The 19,076-nt window shown below is 35.0% G+C and overlaps 1 protein-coding gene across 1 annotated transcript in view; it reads left to right on the forward strand.

Moving 5' to 3' along the window:
• The window catches only part of ROCK1 (Rho associated coiled-coil containing protein kinase 1), a 153,119-nt gene extending 137,750 nt beyond the window's left edge, over positions 1 to 15,369 (forward strand). The window contains exons 27-33 of the mRNA XM_044921234.1: positions 146 to 305; positions 7,373 to 7,443; positions 7,648 to 7,736; positions 10,912 to 10,990; positions 11,150 to 11,411; positions 12,318 to 12,525; positions 13,777 to 15,369. Coding sequence (XP_044777169.1) covers positions 146 to 305; positions 7,373 to 7,443; positions 7,648 to 7,736; positions 10,912 to 10,990; positions 11,150 to 11,411; positions 12,318 to 12,525; positions 13,777 to 13,783 — 876 coding nt within the window. The 3' untranslated portion in view covers positions 13,784 to 15,369. The remainder of the gene's footprint in view (positions 1 to 145; positions 306 to 7,372; positions 7,444 to 7,647; positions 7,737 to 10,911; positions 10,991 to 11,149; positions 11,412 to 12,317; positions 12,526 to 13,776) is intronic.
• The last annotated feature ends 3,707 nt before the right edge of the window (positions 15,370 to 19,076 follow it).

Genomic DNA, 19,076 nt, shown 5'->3' on the forward strand with positions numbered 1-19,076 from the left:
GTTGTGAGCACTCATGAAGTTTACAGTAATTTTTTAGTAAGAGCAACTTTAGATTCTTTATCATTTATAGTTCCATTCTCAGTTTCTTAATGTTGGAAATTTGATACTGATTTTTTTGTATTATCTTGGTATTTTTCAAAAATAGCAATTGGTAGAAGAATGTACACATAGGAATGAACTTCAGATGCAATTGGCTAGCAAAGAGAGTGATATTGAGCAATTGCGTGCTAAACTTTTGGACCTTTCGGATTCTACAAGTGTTGCTAGTTTTCCTAGTGCTGATGAAACTGATGCTAACCTTCCAGGTAAGAATATTTCTATTCATTCAGGTTTGCTTAAATGTCATGGAAATTTATGTTTCTTTCATTTAGCTTTCTACCCTTTGTCATTTTTTTCCATGGATCCTTAAGAAATTTGTTTCTGATAGCCAAAGTCTGATTATGTTTGCATTTTACAGAATAAAAGCAGTCAAAAGAAATCTTAGGCTATTAAAATAAATCTGAGAGGCTGTACCTGAATAGAAATCTGAAGAACTTTATGAATCTATAAACACCTAACTCCATGGTGAAAGTCGAAGCTGCTGCTTACACCTTTCACTATTTAAAGAAAGTTACATGTTTTCATGAGTAGCAGCTCTTTAATGTTTATGTTTTTGTTTTTATGGGTTTTTTTTGTGCAAAAACTAAGAACTATGCTTGATAATCAGAACCACAGCAGCCTATATAGAGACCTTTCTAATGTAGTAGTGATAAACTTTGGTCAGACTTTAAGTTTCAAATTTAGAGACATAGATAAAAAGGATTGAGAGATGCAGTGAGGGGGCAGAGTCGATTAAAGGCAAAAGTGAGTATGTAGGATTTCAGACTTTTTTTCTATGTCTTTTTTTTCCAGTAGAGAATAAATTAAAAAATAAATACCCATTCTTGGGTTTATTGTAGTATAAGTTATAGTACATTTATATCTTTTTAACAGAGGTAAGCAGTACACATAAGTTCAGTTTGGGAACGAATAGGTTATAAATATTTATACACACACACACACACATTTGACATACTACATATCCTTCATTCAAGGTTTTGGAAGTTTTGTTCACATGGCCATAAACTTGAAAGTCGATTTTATTTGTGTATTTCCTGAATAATGTGTTAGATTTAACTCTTACTTGTATACCATATAATCCCTGCCCTCCTTCTTTTGTGTCTTTGCTAGCCCCAAATCAGATATCTGAGAAGAGCAGGAAGTAAAATTTCTTATTACAATGGTCAAGGAGTTCCTTCTGTTTTCCCATTATTGGTTCTCTGAAACCTCCTGCCTCTTGAGAATCTTGTAGGTGCATGTCCTTTATCAGAGGATCACTTTGGATTTAACAAGAACCTCTTGCTTCAGCTGTTGTTTGAAAATTTTTCAAAAGTTAGATTTAATCATCAGAGTATGACTTTTAGGGGTGTTTGGCTACATTCTTTAAATTGTTGAACTGAAATTGTAGCTTAGAGCCCCTCTTCGTTAACCCCAAGCTATTTCTTTCTTTTTTTATTTTATTATGTTAGTCACCATACCATGGTGACATAACACCATAGTGTTAGTCATCATTAGTTTTTGATGTAGTGATCCACGATTCATTGTTTTCGTATAACACCCAGTGTTCCATGCAGTACGTGCCCTCCTTAATACCCATCACCGGGCTAACCCATCCACCTACCCCCCTCCCCTCTAAAACCCTCAGTTTGTTTCTCAGAATCCATAGTTTCTCATGGTTCATCTCTCCCTCCGATTTCCCCCCTTCATTTTTCCCTTCCTTCTCCTGATGTCCTCCATGCTATTCCTTATGTTCTACAAATAAGTGAAACCATATGATAATTGACTTTCTCTGCTTGACTTATTTCACTTAGCATAATGTCCTCCAGTCCCATCCATGTTGATGTAAAAGTTGGGTATTCATCCTTTCTGATGGCTGAGTAATATTCCATTGTATATATGGACCACATCTTCTTTATCCATTCATCTGTTGAAGGGCATCTCGGCTCTTTCCACAGTTTGGCTATTGTGGACATTGCTGCTATGAACATTTAACCCCAAGCTATTTCTTGAGTTATTTAGTAAAGGAATTCTTACTCTAAAATAATACTGGTGGCCGTTCTTCATTGCTATAAAAGGAGACCAGTCAGGTATCCCTTTCTCTTATTACTATGCTCTTAGTCTTAAAACTTCACATACAAAGATCTCTGTAGTGCTAACTTTCATACTGTATGTAGAAAGTACTGGATAATCTTTATCAGTGTTTTTTTTTAACCCCTTTTTGTGTCAGATGTTTTGCTAGTAAATTGAAAATCTGTACTAAATCTACCATTTACTAGATACTTAAAAATGGGCATTGGCAGATAAAGTTAAGGTTTTGCAGTCATATCTGGGAAGAACTGTTAAAGAATTCTGATAGTCGCTCTTAATTTAAGAGAGTTACATATGATTCAAGTATCTAAAGTTTTTGAAGATAATGACTAATGATTAATTTTACTTAGTTTAGAAAATTAAAATACAGGCTGCAAAGGGAGAACTTTGAATGGAATACATTTATTCAACAGTGAAAGGCCTTTTGAAATATGGATCATAATTTTAGCCCAGTGAGATTTTTTTTTTTTTTAAGATTTATTTATTTATTTTAGAGAGAGCATGAGTGCACATGCAGGTAGAGAGCAGGGGGAAGGGCAGAGAGAGAGGGAGACCGAGGTGGGGCTCAGTCCCAGGGCCCTAAGATCATGACCTGAGTTGAAACCAAGAGTTGGATACTTAACCAGCTAAGCCACCCAGGCGTTCTGAGATTTTTTTTTTTTTTCCCCCTCAAGAAGTTGGGTGGATTGGGGCATGTGCATGGCCCAGTCGGTTAAGCATCTGCCTTCGGCTTAGGTCATGATCCCAGAGTCCTGGGATCTAGCCCCATGTCGGGCTCTCTGCTCAGCAGAGAGCCTACTTCTCCCTCTCCTTCAGCCTGCTGCTCCCCCTGCTTGTGCTCTCTCTCTGTCTGTAATGACTTAGTTATAGATTTCATCATTCAATATAAAGATTCTCATTTAATTATCATGTATATCTAGAGCTAAGCCTCTATAACCTTCTTAATGGGCATCTTGTCCTTAACTAGATGAAATCTCTTAATTTGGGGTGCCTGGGTGGCTCAGTCCGTTAAGCGGCTGCCTTCGGCTCAGGTCATGATCCTGGGGTCTTGGGATCGAGCCCCGCATCTTGCTCCCTGCTCGGCGGAGAGCCTGTTTCTCCCTCTCCATCTGCCTGCCACTCTGCCTACTTGTGCTCTCTCTCTCTGTCAAATAAATAAATAAAAATCTTAAAAAAAAAAAAAATCTCAAGTTTCCCAATTCTAAAAAACTTAGAAAAAAATTATCTGTTGCACAATCCTTTGAAGTTCTTAAAATCACTTTTATTCTCCTAATTCTTTTATGTCTTTGTCCTCCTTTTGGTTCTGTAGCAGATCGTATCTCAGCACACTATAAATATAAAGGTTACACTTGGGTTAAGATTAGCCTATTGCCTCGACAAAAAGACTAACATGATAGCTGCCTCTCCTCCCTTGTTCTTTCTCTTTACTTCTTTTGGAACCATTGACCTAATAATCTGAAAAGAATATAAAAGCACAGGGTATTATATACAAACAATGAATCATGGAACACTACATCAAAAACTAGTGATGTACTGTATGGTGACTAACATAACATAATTTAAAAAAAAAATGTAAAAGTAGATGAAGCACTAGGAAAAACACTTGATATCAACACTCTATTAATATTCATTATCTCTTATGGATTATCTGCATCATTCTCTTTGCATCTAGCTTTATCTCCGTCTATGTAATTTAAACCTGTAAATAATGGATTTCTTTGTGTGTTTCCAAGTTTTTGAGTATATGAGAGCTTCTGACTTGCCCAGATTTAATCAGTGGTTTGGAGATAATGCATCTGAATTCTTGAGCATTAATTAATTTCATTTTTTATATCACTTCTGAATATAATTAAAATATTTTAGGATGGTTCCTTAGTTCTGGTTCTTAAGCAGTATGTGTTTATCCAGGTAAACTTTGGTAGCCTTCAGCAGTTAGCTTTGATGTTTAAACTGGCTATGTTGGATATTGATTTATATATAGTTAGCCTCTTTGTCTCTTATTTGGGTAAAGGAATCAAGTGTTGATATTGCAATAATACATATCTAAATTTTTTTGGTAAGTTAAAATTGCTCTACAAACACATAAAACCTGGAGCCAAGTTGCTTTGTACTTTGTCCTTTCGTAGCATATTATTGATGATAATCTGGAGTTAGAAGTCCTCAACATTTATCAGGAGAAGCTGATTCCTGTGTTTGTGATGTAGAAGATAGACTTTAAAACATTATACTTTCAGATTGCCACATAGGTCACAAGTGTCATGGTTTTAAAGGAGGTTTATATATATATTAAAAAAACGGTATGTTTTCTTATATCTAAGACAGGAGTAAGTAAAGGAAATAGAGGAGAAGCTAGTATGTATTTTTTAATTTATCCCTAAGCTTAGTTCATCTGTTTCTCTGAAGGGAATTTACCAGGAAAAACTAAAATTCTCTCCTGTAACACCAGTGTTTTAAATTGGCGAAAACCTTCACATATCCTGAGCACCTTTTTTCAAGTTCCAAATTTCTTCATTTAATTTAAATGAGAGCAAATATAAAATTGGGCTTATTTGGATTCATAAAATGCCTTTAACATGCAAAATTTTTGTAGGAACACTGAAATGACAAAGTCATAACCTACAACAATCCATTGAAAATATATTAAAGAAAACACTGGCAGGTTAATCCAAACCTAGAGCCATAAAGCATAAATAATTTTGGCATTCTCATAGAGAAATAACTGGGGGATTGGGGGTATTTTGGCATACACAATTTTATATAAATGTCAAGATTTCAGTAGCGTTCACATCTTTTTTGTGAGGAGTTACTTGTATTAAATAGACTTAGGAGGAGTAAGAGCTGCAATTTGGGGCACACTGAAGGGAAATTTTCCTAGCAATAACTTGTTGCTTTTGTAAGATAGAATATTTGTGAGTGATTAGCAACCTTCTGCAGGTTATTTATTATGAAACTGCCCTTTGGTTTTTCAGTTATAACCATTATTTACAGAGGACGACTGGCTAATTCAGGGGAAAAAAAATTGCAAAATAATCAACAAATATTTGTCAAGTACCTACCTACTCTTGTGTGTCAGATGTCTTGGGGTATATAAAAATAGTGTTATGATACGGTCCCTGATCTTACAGAACTTACCAAGAAACTACCTAAGGAGACAAAATAATTATTGCTAAACTAAATAAGAGCAACCAAGAAAAAAATTGGGAGAAGAGAAGGATCGTTTTGAGCTCAGGTTTCTCATTATTTTCTCCACCTTAACAACTACAATTTAGATGAAGGGGAATACCAAAAGCAAAGGACATTTGGTGCATGGAAGAAGTTGGAACAAAAAGAATATTACTTCTGATTCAATTAACTGCAAAGCTTTTTAGTTAAAGGACAGAGTAGCATTGTGTTCTAGGAACACAAGCTCAGAAATTAGCCTACCAGGGTAAACTCTACAGTTTTGACAGTTACTGATAGAGTATACCCTTGAGCAAGTCCGTTTACTTTCTTTTTTTTTTTTTTATTCTTATGTTAATTTTATATAAATGTATTACATTTATATAAAAATACATACATTACATCATTAGTTTTAGATGAAGTGTTCCATGATTCATTGTTTGTGCATAACACCCAGTGCTCCATGCAGAATGTGCCCTCCTCAATACCCACCACCAGGCTAACCCATCCTCCCACCCCCCTCCCCTCTAGAACCCTCAGTTTGTTTTTCAGAGTCCATCGTCTCTCATGGTTCATCTACCCCTCCGATTTCCCCCGCTTCATTCTTCCCCTCCCGCTACCTTCTTCTTCTTCTTCTTTTTTCCTTAACATACATTGCATTATTTGTTTCAGAGGTACAGATCTGAGATTCAACAGTCTTGCACAATTTCACAGCGCTTACCAGAGCACATACCCTCCCCAGTGTCTATCACCCAGTCACCCCATCCCTCCCACCCCAGTCCGTTTACTTTCTAAGCCTTAGTGTCTTCATTTGTAAATGGAGAATGATAGTAGAAGCTATCCTATCCTGTATTCATAGGAATATATCGTATATTCATGGGATAATAGGTAGATTAAATGTGAGATGTTACTTGGAAAGCACATTCAAGCCATAAATGTTCAGTGAATGTTATCTATTGTTGTTATAATTACTCTAAGACTTAGATGTTTTACAGCAGTTTAAGTTATGTGGAGAAGGGCATTATATATTCCCATTAGGGTCATGATTTGAGCATTATACTTGAAAACTGGCTACTTTTCTGTTTTTTGTGTCTTAAATAAAATAAGATAGAGAAAACAATTAAATGCTCTTATTTCTAACCTGATATAAAATAATCATTTCTAACAGAATACTCTTTTTCTCCAGATATTTCTAATAAACATTAATTATATTTAAACAGTAATGATAGTTATTTTAAAATGCCTTGTTTGAATTTGTCAAGGAATTTCTGATATGCACAAACTGGTTAAAATATTAGCAGCTGACCAACTCAATTCTGTGTTCTTTTGCTGTTTATCAAAGTCTGGTATAACATACTTAAAAGACTTTATTTACATCTCTTTAGTTTGGTAAGAATTGCATTTGGACTTAACTCTATAATTAAGTACCCCCCCCAAAACCAGATTTGGACAGTTTTATTGAAATTATTATAGGTGTTCTACCAAAAAGTTTATCAGAATATTGTGCTGAGAAAACAAATAAAATGCTTGTCTCTTATTCTTTATATCTAGTTGATTCTGCCTGCATTCCTTATTTATTTATCTTCTATTCTTATCTTCTGTGAGTAATAGGACACTTCTCTGTACTTATGCTTGCTCTTTCTTGTGTAAATCATCGCTCTGATTTGTTCCACTTGCTGCATTTTTTTTTTTGCTAAGTATTTTTATGAATGTTAAATGATATTTAAAGTCTTCTGTATCATATCCCATTTAAGCTGCAATCCATTCCAGTCTTGCCTGGCTCTTAAGGGTATTGTTTTACTTCATACTTTTATAATTGAGTACTAAATGTTAATTTTATGGGAAAAGTGGCTTGGGATTTTTTTCTGCAATATTTGTATGGCCATTAAAGTTGATTTGTGTGATTGAAGCATGGAAGAGCAAATTGTAGCACTTATTCATTTAGCTGTGTTCAAATGCCTGTTGCTGCATGCTGTCAGACAACTTGTAATAGCTTTTCCTCTTGTTACAACTTAAGACTGAAGACTACATATTCTTTTTCTCCTAGAGTCAAGAATTGAAGGTTGGCTTTCAATACCAAATAGAGGAAATATCAAACGATATGGCTGGAAGAAACAGGTATTATATGCCTCATTTTTTCTAATTGATATTCTGTTATATATTTTACTTTTAAAGCATAGAACTTGTATTACTGCTCTATTATTAGCATTGATCTGAGATTAATACATTACACTTTAGACATAAATGTCAAGTATTGTGCTTATCATTTTAAACCAAGTTAATATTGCTCGTATATATCTTCCCCTTTTTTTCTCATTTCAGTATGTTGTGGTAAGCAGCAAGAAAATTTTGTTCTATAATGATGAACAAGATAAGGAACAATCCAATCCATCCATGGTATTGGACATAGAGTAAGTTGCCTTTGGTTGAATTTTAAATCAGTTAAATGTTAACTTATGATAATTATTTTTAGACTTATAATTTAGGGTTTTTTTTTTTAAGATTTTATTTATTTATTTGAGAGAGAGAGCACACCAGCAGGGGGAGGGGCAGAGGGAAAAGCAGACTCCCACTAAGCACATGGGGCTCCATCCCAGGACCCTAAGATTATGACCTGAGCTGAAGGCAGATGCTTATCCGACTGAGCCAACCAGGCGCCCTTAGACATTTAGTTTATATTTTGTTATTTAAAAGATGTTACCTACTTTTCTTAACAAACTTTAAAACTTTATATTAAATCTTTAGCAAAAGGTGAGAGGGAAAATTTTGCATAGCTGATTCATGTATTCTAAAGACAAATTTTTTATTTCAAGTGTTTATTGGTTTTAGGTTCTGAGAACATCTCCAAAAGTACTGTATATAATTATGCAGTCATTGTTAAGGAAATGTAAATATATCTTTTATTTTTAATAGAGGCCTTTAATAAGCTTCGGGTTTTTCCTTTGTATTCATTCTAAAACCATTTCTTAAGCACTGCTGACTGTATCGTCGTGGGTGCTATAGATCATACAAAGATGAGTGAGCTGGTTCCATTTTTAAGGAGCTTACAGACTAGTAGTAGAAAAGGTAAAACATGCAACAAAATATAAATCCAAAGTGAAATGTGTTGGTTGCTATTCATGAAAAATATAAACTTAAATGAAGTACTGCCATTCCTTTGGAATTAAATATTTGTGAAATCCATTAGAGCTAGAATATAAAAAGAATTAAGCAACTACCAAAGAGTACTGAAATTTTATTTCCCAATTTTTGTCTTTTTTTCAAGTATAATTAACGTGCCCCTCCTCTGCCCATTTTTAATTGGATTATTTTGGGGGGGTTGATGTTGAATTGTATAAGTTCTTTATATATTTTTTGTATTAACCCCTTATCACATATATCATTTGCCAATATCTTCTCCCATTCAGTAGGTTGTCTTTTTATTTTGTTGATGGTTGTTTTTTTTTTTTTTTGCTTTGTAAAAAGCTTTTTTTGTAGTCTACTCCCAATAGTTTAATTTTGCTTTACTTTCTCTTGCCAAAGGAGACCTATCTAGAGAAATGTTTCCGTGGCTTATGTCAAAGAGATTACTACCTATGTTTTCTTCTATGAGTTTTATGGTTTCAGGTCTCATATTTAGGTCTTTCATTCATTTTGAGTTTACTTTTGTGTATGGTGAAAGAAAGTGGTCCAGTTTCAATCTTTTGCACGTAGCTGTCCAGTTTTCCCAGCACCATTTGTTGAAGAGACATTTTCCTGTTTTGTTTTTTGCCTCCTTTGTCATAGATTAATTGATCATAAAAGCTCTGTATGCTCTATATGCTCTTCTGTTGATCTGTGTGTCTGTTTTTGTGCCAGTACCATACTGTTTTGATTTCCTAATGTTTTAAAGAAGTATTAGTTGTGAAAATTTAAATGATCAACTTAAGTGGAATGATACATAAGCACTAATGTTGAAGACATCATCTTTCAACTTTCAAAAGTTCAGTACTTTCAGATTGATGAACGTTGGTTGTTTTACCTTTTTATTGAGGCATAATTTTTTTTTTAAGATTTTATTTATTTATTTAACAGAGAGAGACACAGCAAGAGAGGGAACACAAGGAGGGGGAATGGGAGAGGGAGAAGCTGAACAGGGAGCCCGATGAAGGGCTCAATCCCACCCAGGACCCTGGGATCATGACCTGAGCCGAAGGCAGACGCTTAACGACTGAGCCACCCAGGCGCCCCGAGGCATAACTTTTATGTAATAAAATGCACACATCTTAAGTATTGTGTTCACTGACTTATAAACACCCATGTCATTATTACCCGTGACAAGATAATATTTTCATCACCCTAGAAAGCCCACTGATACTTCTCAAGGGAAAAAAAAAAAAAAGATCATCTGAATTTTATTACTGAGTTTTGCCTATTCTCGAATGTCATATAAATTTATATGTGCCTATTCATTTTCTTTATGGTGTCTTTTAATGGAAGCCATTTTATCAATTTTTTAAAAGAATTATAGCCTTTTGTAGTCTGAGAAATTTTGCCTTCTCAAAGGTTGTGAAGGTATTCTGTGTTTTCTTTTAGGAGCTTTATTGTTCTAGGCTTTACATTTAAGTTATGATTAATCTCAAAATTTACTGTTGTGTTTGGTAAGGGGTTGCAGTTGAGGTTAGTTTTGAATGTGTAGGTGTGTGTTTTTCCACGTAGATATCTGGTTGTTCCAGTACTATTCAGTTTTATATATTGATCTTGAATCCTCTAATCTTGCTGTTTACTTACTAGTTTTATTGGTTTTTTGGTGGATTCCATAGGACTTTTCTACAAATATAATCATGTACTTCTTTCCAATCTATATGCCTTTATCACATGTATGGATTCATATGATCCCCACCAGTTACAGAGCAGTTCCATCACAGGGACCCGTCTTGCTACCCTTTTGTAGCCATAACAAGTGCCCTTTCTCCATCCTTCTCTAATCCCTGGCTACCTGTTCTCTGTTCTCCATCTCTGTAATTTTGTCATTTCAAGGATGTTAGAATGGAATCAAATAGTATGTAACCTTTGAGATTGGCTCTTTTCACTCAATATAATTCTCTTGAGATTCATCCAAGTTGTTTATTTCTCTTTATTGTTGAGTAGTATCCCATGGTATGAATGTACCACAGTTTAACCATTCATTTGGGTTGTTTTCAGTATTTGGCTATTATAAATCAGGCTGCTGTGAATATTCATGTACAAGTTTTTGTATAAATATAAATTTTCATTTCTCTGGAATAAAGGCCCAGGAGTGCAGTTGCTGGGTCATATGTTTGTTTAGTTTTGTAAGAAACTGCCATCCTGTTTTTCATAGTGGCTCTGCAGCTTTTACATTTCTGCCACAATTGTGTGAGTGATGTAGTTCTCTGCATCTTCATCAGCATTACTATTTTTAGTTTTTAAATTTTATAGGTGTATAGTGATACTGTGATTTTAATTTGCATTTCTCTAATAACTAATGATGTTGAACATCTTGTCATGTTCTTATTTGCTATCTGTATGTCTTCTTTAGTGAAATGTCTGTCTTTTACTGTAGATGAGTTTTTATAATAGCTTATATCATACTTATTTTCGTTTTAGTAAATTGTTTCACGTTCGACCTGTAACCCAAGGAGATGTTTACAGAGCTGAAACTGAAGAAATTCCTAAAATATTCCAGGTAAAAACCATAAATTCTAATTTTAGAAGATCTTTTACTTAAGTACTAAGTGCATTTTTTGAAGTAAATGCAAATACACCAGTGCTTTTTATACATTTGGAACTTTTATGTACAAATTAAGACTTTTTAAAATCTTCCTTTTACCATTCCTGAATGTAGATACTATATGCAAATGAAGGTGAATGTAGAAAAGATGTAGAGATGGAACCAGTACAACAAGCGGAGAAGACTAATTTTCAAAACCACAAAGGCCATGAGTTCATTCCTACACTCTACCACTTCCCTGCCAACTGTGAGGCATGTGCCAAACCTCTCTGGCATGTTTTTAAGCCACCTCCTGCCCTGGAATGTCGAAGATGCCACGTGAAGTGCCACAGAGATCACTTGGATAAGAAAGAGGACTTGATTTCTCCATGTAAAGGTAAGGCATAAAAATTATTCCTACAATTTATAAAAAACTAGAAAATGAAGTCCCATTTAAATAACTTCTTTAACTTTTCAAGTGTAGCATTTTCTACACCAATTTGAAAAGAGATTGTACGAAGTAATATTTGGACGTGGTGGAGCGACAGTGTCGTAGCTGACATTTCACAGTTACAGATTTAGCTTTGAACATAATGTGTTTAAAGAGAATTACCCCCTTAGAAAAAACGTACCTCTAAGAGATTACTCTCAATTAGAGAGAAGGGCTGTAGGTGAGTTCCACTGTATTATTCCTCTGTGAGTTGTTAGTTTGTGCTTGTTTTCTTTTTGTCTGGTTTTCACTGTCTAGACCAACATGATGTATCAGAGACAAAATGTCCTCTTGGTTAGCAGAGGTAACCTGACGGAAAGAATACAGGCAATAACTATTTTAAGATAAGAAACTTATGTTCTGGGGCGCCTGGGTGGCTCAGTTGGTTAAGCGACTGCCTTCGGCTCAGGTCATGATCCTGGAGTCCCTGGATCGAGTCCCGCATCGGGCTCCCTGCTCAGCAGGGAGTCTGCCTCTCCCTCTGACCCCTCATGCTCTCTCTCATTCTCTCTCTCAAATAAATAAATAAAATCTTTAAAAAAAAAAAAGAAACTTATGTTCTAAGAATACATTGATTTGTTTCACTTCTGCATTTTTTTTGTATTTCTGTTTTTACTTTATTTTTCTTAATAGTTTGTGACTAATGTTTTCTTTTTAAATGTTCAGCCTTAATTAAGGAGAAAGAGATATTGTCCAAGCTTAATTAAGCATAGTAAATCTTTTAAAATTTTAGGAACTTACGAAATTATGCTTCAATACCTAAAAGCCGTTTTAGGTATTGTATGACTTTAATTGTGTCTTTTTTTAACACAGTAAGTTATGATGTAACATCAGCAAGAGATATGCTGCTGTTAGCATGTTCTCAGGATGAACAAAAAAAATGGGTAACACATTTGGTAAAGAAGATCCCTAAGAATCCACCATCTGGTTTTGTTCGTGCATCCCCTCGAACGCTTTCTACAAGATCTACTGCAAATCAGTCGTTCCGAAAAGTGGTCAAAAATACATCTGGAAAAACTAGGTAAGGATTGCAGTGTTAACCTCTTTGACAGTGTGAAAGTGATTGGTTAATATCTATTAAAATCTAAAATCTAATTGTTCTTTTCCCTATAGAAGGCATCATTTGTAGCTAAGTATTTAGAATGTATGATTTTACAAATTAGTTTGATTCCTGTTTGAAGTTAATAATATTTATAAATGTCATAGTTCCAGGTCCAAGTCAAATTTTACTATCATTGGTTGGTATACATGACACATACTTAGCCCTTAATGTTTTAAATAACTTGTGGTTTGCCACCCTTTTTAAATGTAAATAGATTCATATAAAACTTTGCTCTTCTTTAAATTTAACTATGTTGGCATAGATGTTTTTTTAATCAAAATTATTTGGTATCAGTGATGATGGTGTTGCAAATAAACTTCCCAATTAAGTATCCCCCTCTTTTTTGAACTGGTTTTGATAGAATTTTTTCACAAAAATATTTATATTCTATAATAAACAATTACAAGACATAATTAAACCCTTTCCTGAAGAGAGGTTATGATAGATGTCTCATTAAGTTCTCATTTTATACGTGAATAAATGAGTCCCAGAGGAATTAAGCCACTTGGATGCTATCACACATCAAGTTAGTGGCATAGTCGGGTTGAAACCTATTTTTATCCAATTCTAAAGCCTAAGTTTTTTCTCCTGTACCAAATACCAACTTTCCTAGAGTTTAATCCTTCTATTAAGAGGAACGTTTTGATCTAGAAGCTGAGACCTAACGTTGATTTGCCTCTCTGTTAATGTCACTCGAGTCTTCCACTCAGACTTAAAACCATTTTTAATTCATCCCGTTTCTTTACTCCCTATTATCAATAACCAAGTCTAATTCTTGAAATGATTAAAAGGCATTACACCTTCCGTATTCTTCAGCTGCCATACTATTCCAGTGTATTATCACCTCACTCCTCACTTACTTCTGTAAAATCCTATTATCACCTCCTATTATCACTATCTCCTGTATAGGATAAAGCTGTATCCAAAATTATTTAAAATTGAATTATAGCTTTGTAAAAAAAAAAAGAACACCATGTGTTTGAAACAGAAGTAAGAAGAAAATAATGCTAAGTATATTTTTCCTTTTCCTGCTTTCTGAATTTTGTGTATTTGTTAATCACATATAAAAATAAAGTATATTTACCTTTCCCTGCAATTTTGTTTCTTGTATTTTTAAACTATTTCTTTAATTACAATTTTTTTCTTTCTCTGCCCCCCTTCCGTCCTCAGCAGTTAACCATGTGACCTAACACCTTGTGGAATCATGTGGAATGCTACCTGATAAACCAGGCTTCTTTAACCATGCAGAGCAGACAGGCTGTTCCTTTGACACAAATATCACAGGCTTCCGGGTTAAGATTGCTGTTATTCTGTCCTTGCTTTGGCACAAAAGCACACTGAGGGTTTTTTTTGGTTTGTTTTTTGTTTTGTTTTTAATTGCGGGTTTGCCTACAGGTAGATTAGATTAATTATTACTATGTAATGCAAGTACAATTGGGGGAAAGCTTAGGTAGATATATTTTTTAAAAAGGTGATGCCTTTTTGAATTTCTAAGAAAACGCCTGTCAATCATGATAGAACACAGTTTTCCTCATATGCGTGAGAGGAAGGGACTTTCACTTTCAAGTGGAATGGCCATCACTATGAAGATCAGCTCATGGAAGGAGTAAAGAAAATATCTCAAAATGAGACAACTGAAATTCTTTTAAATGACTTCAGTCTTTGTGCTCTTGCAAGACTATACAAAACTATTTTAAGAAAGCAGTGACATCACTTGACTTCAGTGCCCTCACTGTAGAATTTAAAAGCCTCACTTTTGATTGCCCGTGGCGGACTTAATGGAGAATAAATATTTTACATTATGCTTTACAAAATACTGTATATGTTTCAGCACGTTTATAGATTGGGGAATGGGAGAAGGCAAAAAAAAAAAAAATTTACATTTAATCTATGCATTTTTGCCAAGCCATATTGAGTTATTTTACTACTAGAGACGTTAGGAACTAATTGTACAAAAGAACCAAGTTTTAAAAGCATTTTGTGGGGTACATCATTTCTGTAATTGTATAATGTATTTCTTTGTGGTTTTAAGTGATAAAGACATTAAGTTAACAAACATATAAGAATTGTATGCACTGTTTGAAATGTAAATTATTCTTAGAACACTTTCAATGGGAGTTTCATTGCCCTTTTAGTGCCTTAATTTGAAAGAATTATTTTACTGCCATGACTAAATATAGAAATTTCAAAAGAACATATTTTCAAAAAATTATGTGTCAGTGGGTTTTTCATTGATAATTGGTTTAATTTAAAATATTTAGAGTTTTGTTGGACTTTCACAAATTGAGTACAATCTTTGCATTAAACTACCTGCTACAATAATGAATGACTTTATAAAATTCTGCAAAATATGTAGGTTACATCAATATAAAAGAAAATTATGGCAGTACATCTGTGATGTTTTCCAGTTAACATAGGAATTACCAGATAAATACTGTTAAACTCTTGTCCAATAACAAGAGTTGATTCATATGGGCAGTATGATTTATTGTTTATTTTTTTAACCAAATACCTCCTCAGTAATTTATAATGGCTTTGCAGTAATGTGTATCGAATAAGAAGCACTGGAAAACTGATTCGTCTCTAGGATGATATGCATGTTTCAAGTGGTATTGAAAGCCGCACTGATGGATATGTAATAATAAACATATCTGTTATTAATATGCTAATGACTCTGTGCTCATTTAATGAGAAATAAAAGTAATTTATGGATGGATACCTTTAACAATGACTGGTGTTTTCTCGTGGCTGAAATGAATAGAAACCATGTTAGAAATTAGTCCCTGACTATACACAAATGTTTGTTAAATTCCATGATTAGATTAAAGTGAATTTTTAAAAGAAAATCTGGTTTGGGCTCTAAAACTAGTGGCTACAGTTCAAAAGTTGACTGCGGTCTGTTGGGAAACAGTTCTCCGCGGGTCTCTTGCATTTCTCCATGTCTTATGAGCAGTGGCTCTGACAGCCTTAGTTCTGAACTATCTGTACCAAAGAGATTTGTATAGTCAACAGTCATGTCTCCCTCAAGAGAAAGACCGGTTGTTTACTGTCCAGTATAATAAAAGGTAATATCTCCCTCTAGACCAAAGTTGGCAGATTTGCTTGTGCTCCTTATAAAAGATTCAGATACCCTAAACTCCACGTTCCTCAGCTGTAATGCAAGCCCACTGCGTGCTCAGCACCCGCCCTGGGCCACTCTGCATCTGCATCTCCTCGGGGGCCCGGGAGAATTGACAGGAGTGTGAAGCTCATGCTGCTTGCTGTATTGTTGGTATACACTTGTTTGGTTCTGGACAAGGTCCAATGACGTGCAGAGAACAGTTAATTCTAATTAGTTTAAGAAGGAGAGGACTTAAAAAAAAATTAATCTGAGCATGAAACTCTTGAGAACTAACAGAGATTTGAGGAATGACTCTAAATGCCGCATTGTAGAACCAGGTCAGCCAAGAAAGCTGCTTCTCTTCTAAGTTCAGAAAACCACTTTAGGGGCGCCTGGGTGGCTCAGTCGGTTAAGCGTCTGCCTTCGGCTCAGGTCATGATCCCAGGGTCCTGGGATCAAGTCCCGCATCGAGGTCCCTGCTCTGTGGGGAGCCTGCTTCTCCCTCTGCCTCTGTCTCTCTGTCTCTCATGAATAAATAAATAAAATCTTAAAAAAAAATAACCTAACTTCATTTAAAATTTTAAAAAAAAATCTAAACATGGCAATCAAACTCTGATAAAATATGTTTTCATTTTCATAATCATTAGATACTCTATAATAACCCGGGTGCCTGGGTGGCTCAGTCGGTTAAGCGCATGCCTTCAGCTCAGGTCATGATCCCGGGATCCTGGGATCGAGCCCCGCATCGGGCTCCCTGCTCCTCGGGGAGCCTGCTTCTCCTCCCTCTGGTTCTCTACCCCCGCTCGTGCTCTCTCTCTCTCTGACAAAATCTTTAAAAAAAAAAAAAAAGCCCATTTATTTTACTCATTATACTCATAATACTGGTATTTTTAAATCTGCAAAAGAATACAAAATGTATTTTTATATCTACCATCCAGAAGCAGCAAATGTTATATTTGCTTCAAATTGCTCGTAAAAAATTTAATCAAAGATCTGTTTGTTCCTCCTCCCCATTCCTATTCCCTTCCTCACAAAACAGTAACGACCATTAATTTGATGCGTATTCTTCTCATTCATATTCCAGCCCTTTACTGAATATGCATATATCCACATATACATATAAAGTTGTATGTGGCTTTTACATTTATATAAATGGCTTTATATTTTTCATGTGCAATATTCTGTAACTTGTTTATTTCATTCATCATTGCTATTTATGGTGTCTATAAGTACTTCATTATAAGAAATAATAGCATTAGAACTTTCTATAATAAGTTTCTCCCAAATTTAAACATTTTATTTATGTAAATCTTAATGTAGAAGCCCCTTGTAATTAGTTTTGAGTCAGCTTCACTATATTTGATTTTCTAAGCAGAAGATTTATGCAAAAATAACATTGTTAAACTATAGTTAAAATCTTTTCTATCTTAGTGGCATAAACATACCAGCCAGGCTTTCAAGAAAGTGCATTTGATAGAATAGAAAAATTGGACCATCTTCATAATCACATACTTAAAATTATATTTCTCATTGGTTCACGTTTCATTAGTTTGTTAAATTAATCCACACTTGCACCACAAATGCTCAAAAAGTTAAAACCACATACTATCATATCAACAATTACCATCTTAACCACATCATTTTTATGAATTATTTACATAATAACTCCTATTTAACTATAAAAGTGGTGCGTCAACTTAGAAAAAACACAATTAACAAGGAACCATCAGACTCCAGAACAAGACTAGGATTCTTACTATTGAACCTTATTCTGAGGATCCAAACATACAACAGATAAGAGAAAGAAGTATTATAAATACTGAAAGGAAGAAGTAAATCTGTATTTGCTAGTTATATGATTGCTTACCAAAAATGTTTGAAACAATCAACTGGAAAACTACAAGAACAAGAGAACTTAGTAATACTCAGCCTTCATAATCGTTTTGTTAGACTCACTGTTTTTAAACTTTGTTTAGTTGCTGATTTTTAAATTGGAATATTTCAGTTAAAACCTGATTTCCAGTAATTCTTTGTTTGTCAAGAGTAAGTTTGCTTGAATCATGCACAGAAGCAATTGCCTACCCATTTTTGATAGGGCATATTCCAGATCATCCAGTCCTACCTGGGCCACTTCACCTAATTGCGTTATTTGTCTAGTGTTTAAAACCATCTGAATTTTCAACGATGCCAAAAATGTAACATTTAGCAGACTTCATATATGAAAATGTAAAGGTCTATATGGTCAAAGACTCCCGAGGCAAAATTAAACTGAATGACACTGGAGAAAATACTTGAAAAATAGAAGATTACTTTTTTTAAGGATTTTATTTATTTATTTGACAGCACAAGCAGGCAGAGAGGCAGAGGGAGAGGGAGAAGCAGGCTCCCCTCTGATCAGGGAGCCTGATGCGGGGCTTGATCCCAGGACCCTGAGATCATGACCTGAGCTGAAGGCAGACGCTTAACCAGCTGAGCCACCCAGGCACCCCAGAAGATTACAATTCTAAAAATCCTGCCAACAGTTTAAAAAACAAGAAGGAAGGAAGGAAAGACAGAGGGGGAGGCAGAGAAAAGATCCTATAGAAAAATAAGCTAAAGGTCATGAATAGAAAATTTATTTAAATATACAAATGGCTAATAAACTATAAATTAAAACCAACGTAACCATTTTCTTTGCCCATTAAGATTATGCTTTTTAATCATAATATCTAGTACTTTCAAGAAATGGGAAAATAGTTGTTATTGGGTGAAATTTATTTTGGCAGTATATACATGTATATGACATCATCAAGATGGCAGAATAGGAGGACCCAGCGTTCATACCCTGACAAACACCAATTTAACAAATACCCATGGATAAAAAGTTCCTCTATGAGACCTCTGGGCTCTAGTTGAGAATATCCAGAATCCCAGTGGTGCACAAAATCCAAGAGCAGCTGCATTGAGAAGGGTAAGAACTCTTTAAATTTAACTGTTCACACCCCTCCCCCAAACTGGCACAGCTCAGCACTGAGAGAGAGACTTTTGGTGCCTGATTTCTCTACAGGGGAAACAGAGAATGATGTGAGCATCCAGCTTCCCCAGCCTTTTGGGGAACTGCTCAAGAGGTTTGCTTCTGGTTCACCTCACTAAGAATGCTAAGGGAATAGATATGGCTAAATAACCTGGGGGCAGCTAAGAAAAAGGGTGAGGGCTCAAAGCCTTTGGTCAATGACCCCTCTGGGGACCAGCTGAGCCCACAGACCCCAGTAGTCGCCTTGACTCTGTGAGATTGGGAGAAGGTGCACAACCCTAAGATTGTTCCTTCAGGAGAGAGGGAGAGCAGTGAAGCTTGTGCCCATCATCACAGCATCTCAGTGCACTGCCCTTA

This window comes from Neomonachus schauinslandi, chromosome 14 (assembly GCF_002201575.2).
Source record: "Neomonachus schauinslandi chromosome 14, ASM220157v2, whole genome shotgun sequence".
NCBI classification, from domain to species: Eukaryota; Metazoa; Chordata; class Mammalia; order Carnivora; family Phocidae; genus Neomonachus; species Neomonachus schauinslandi.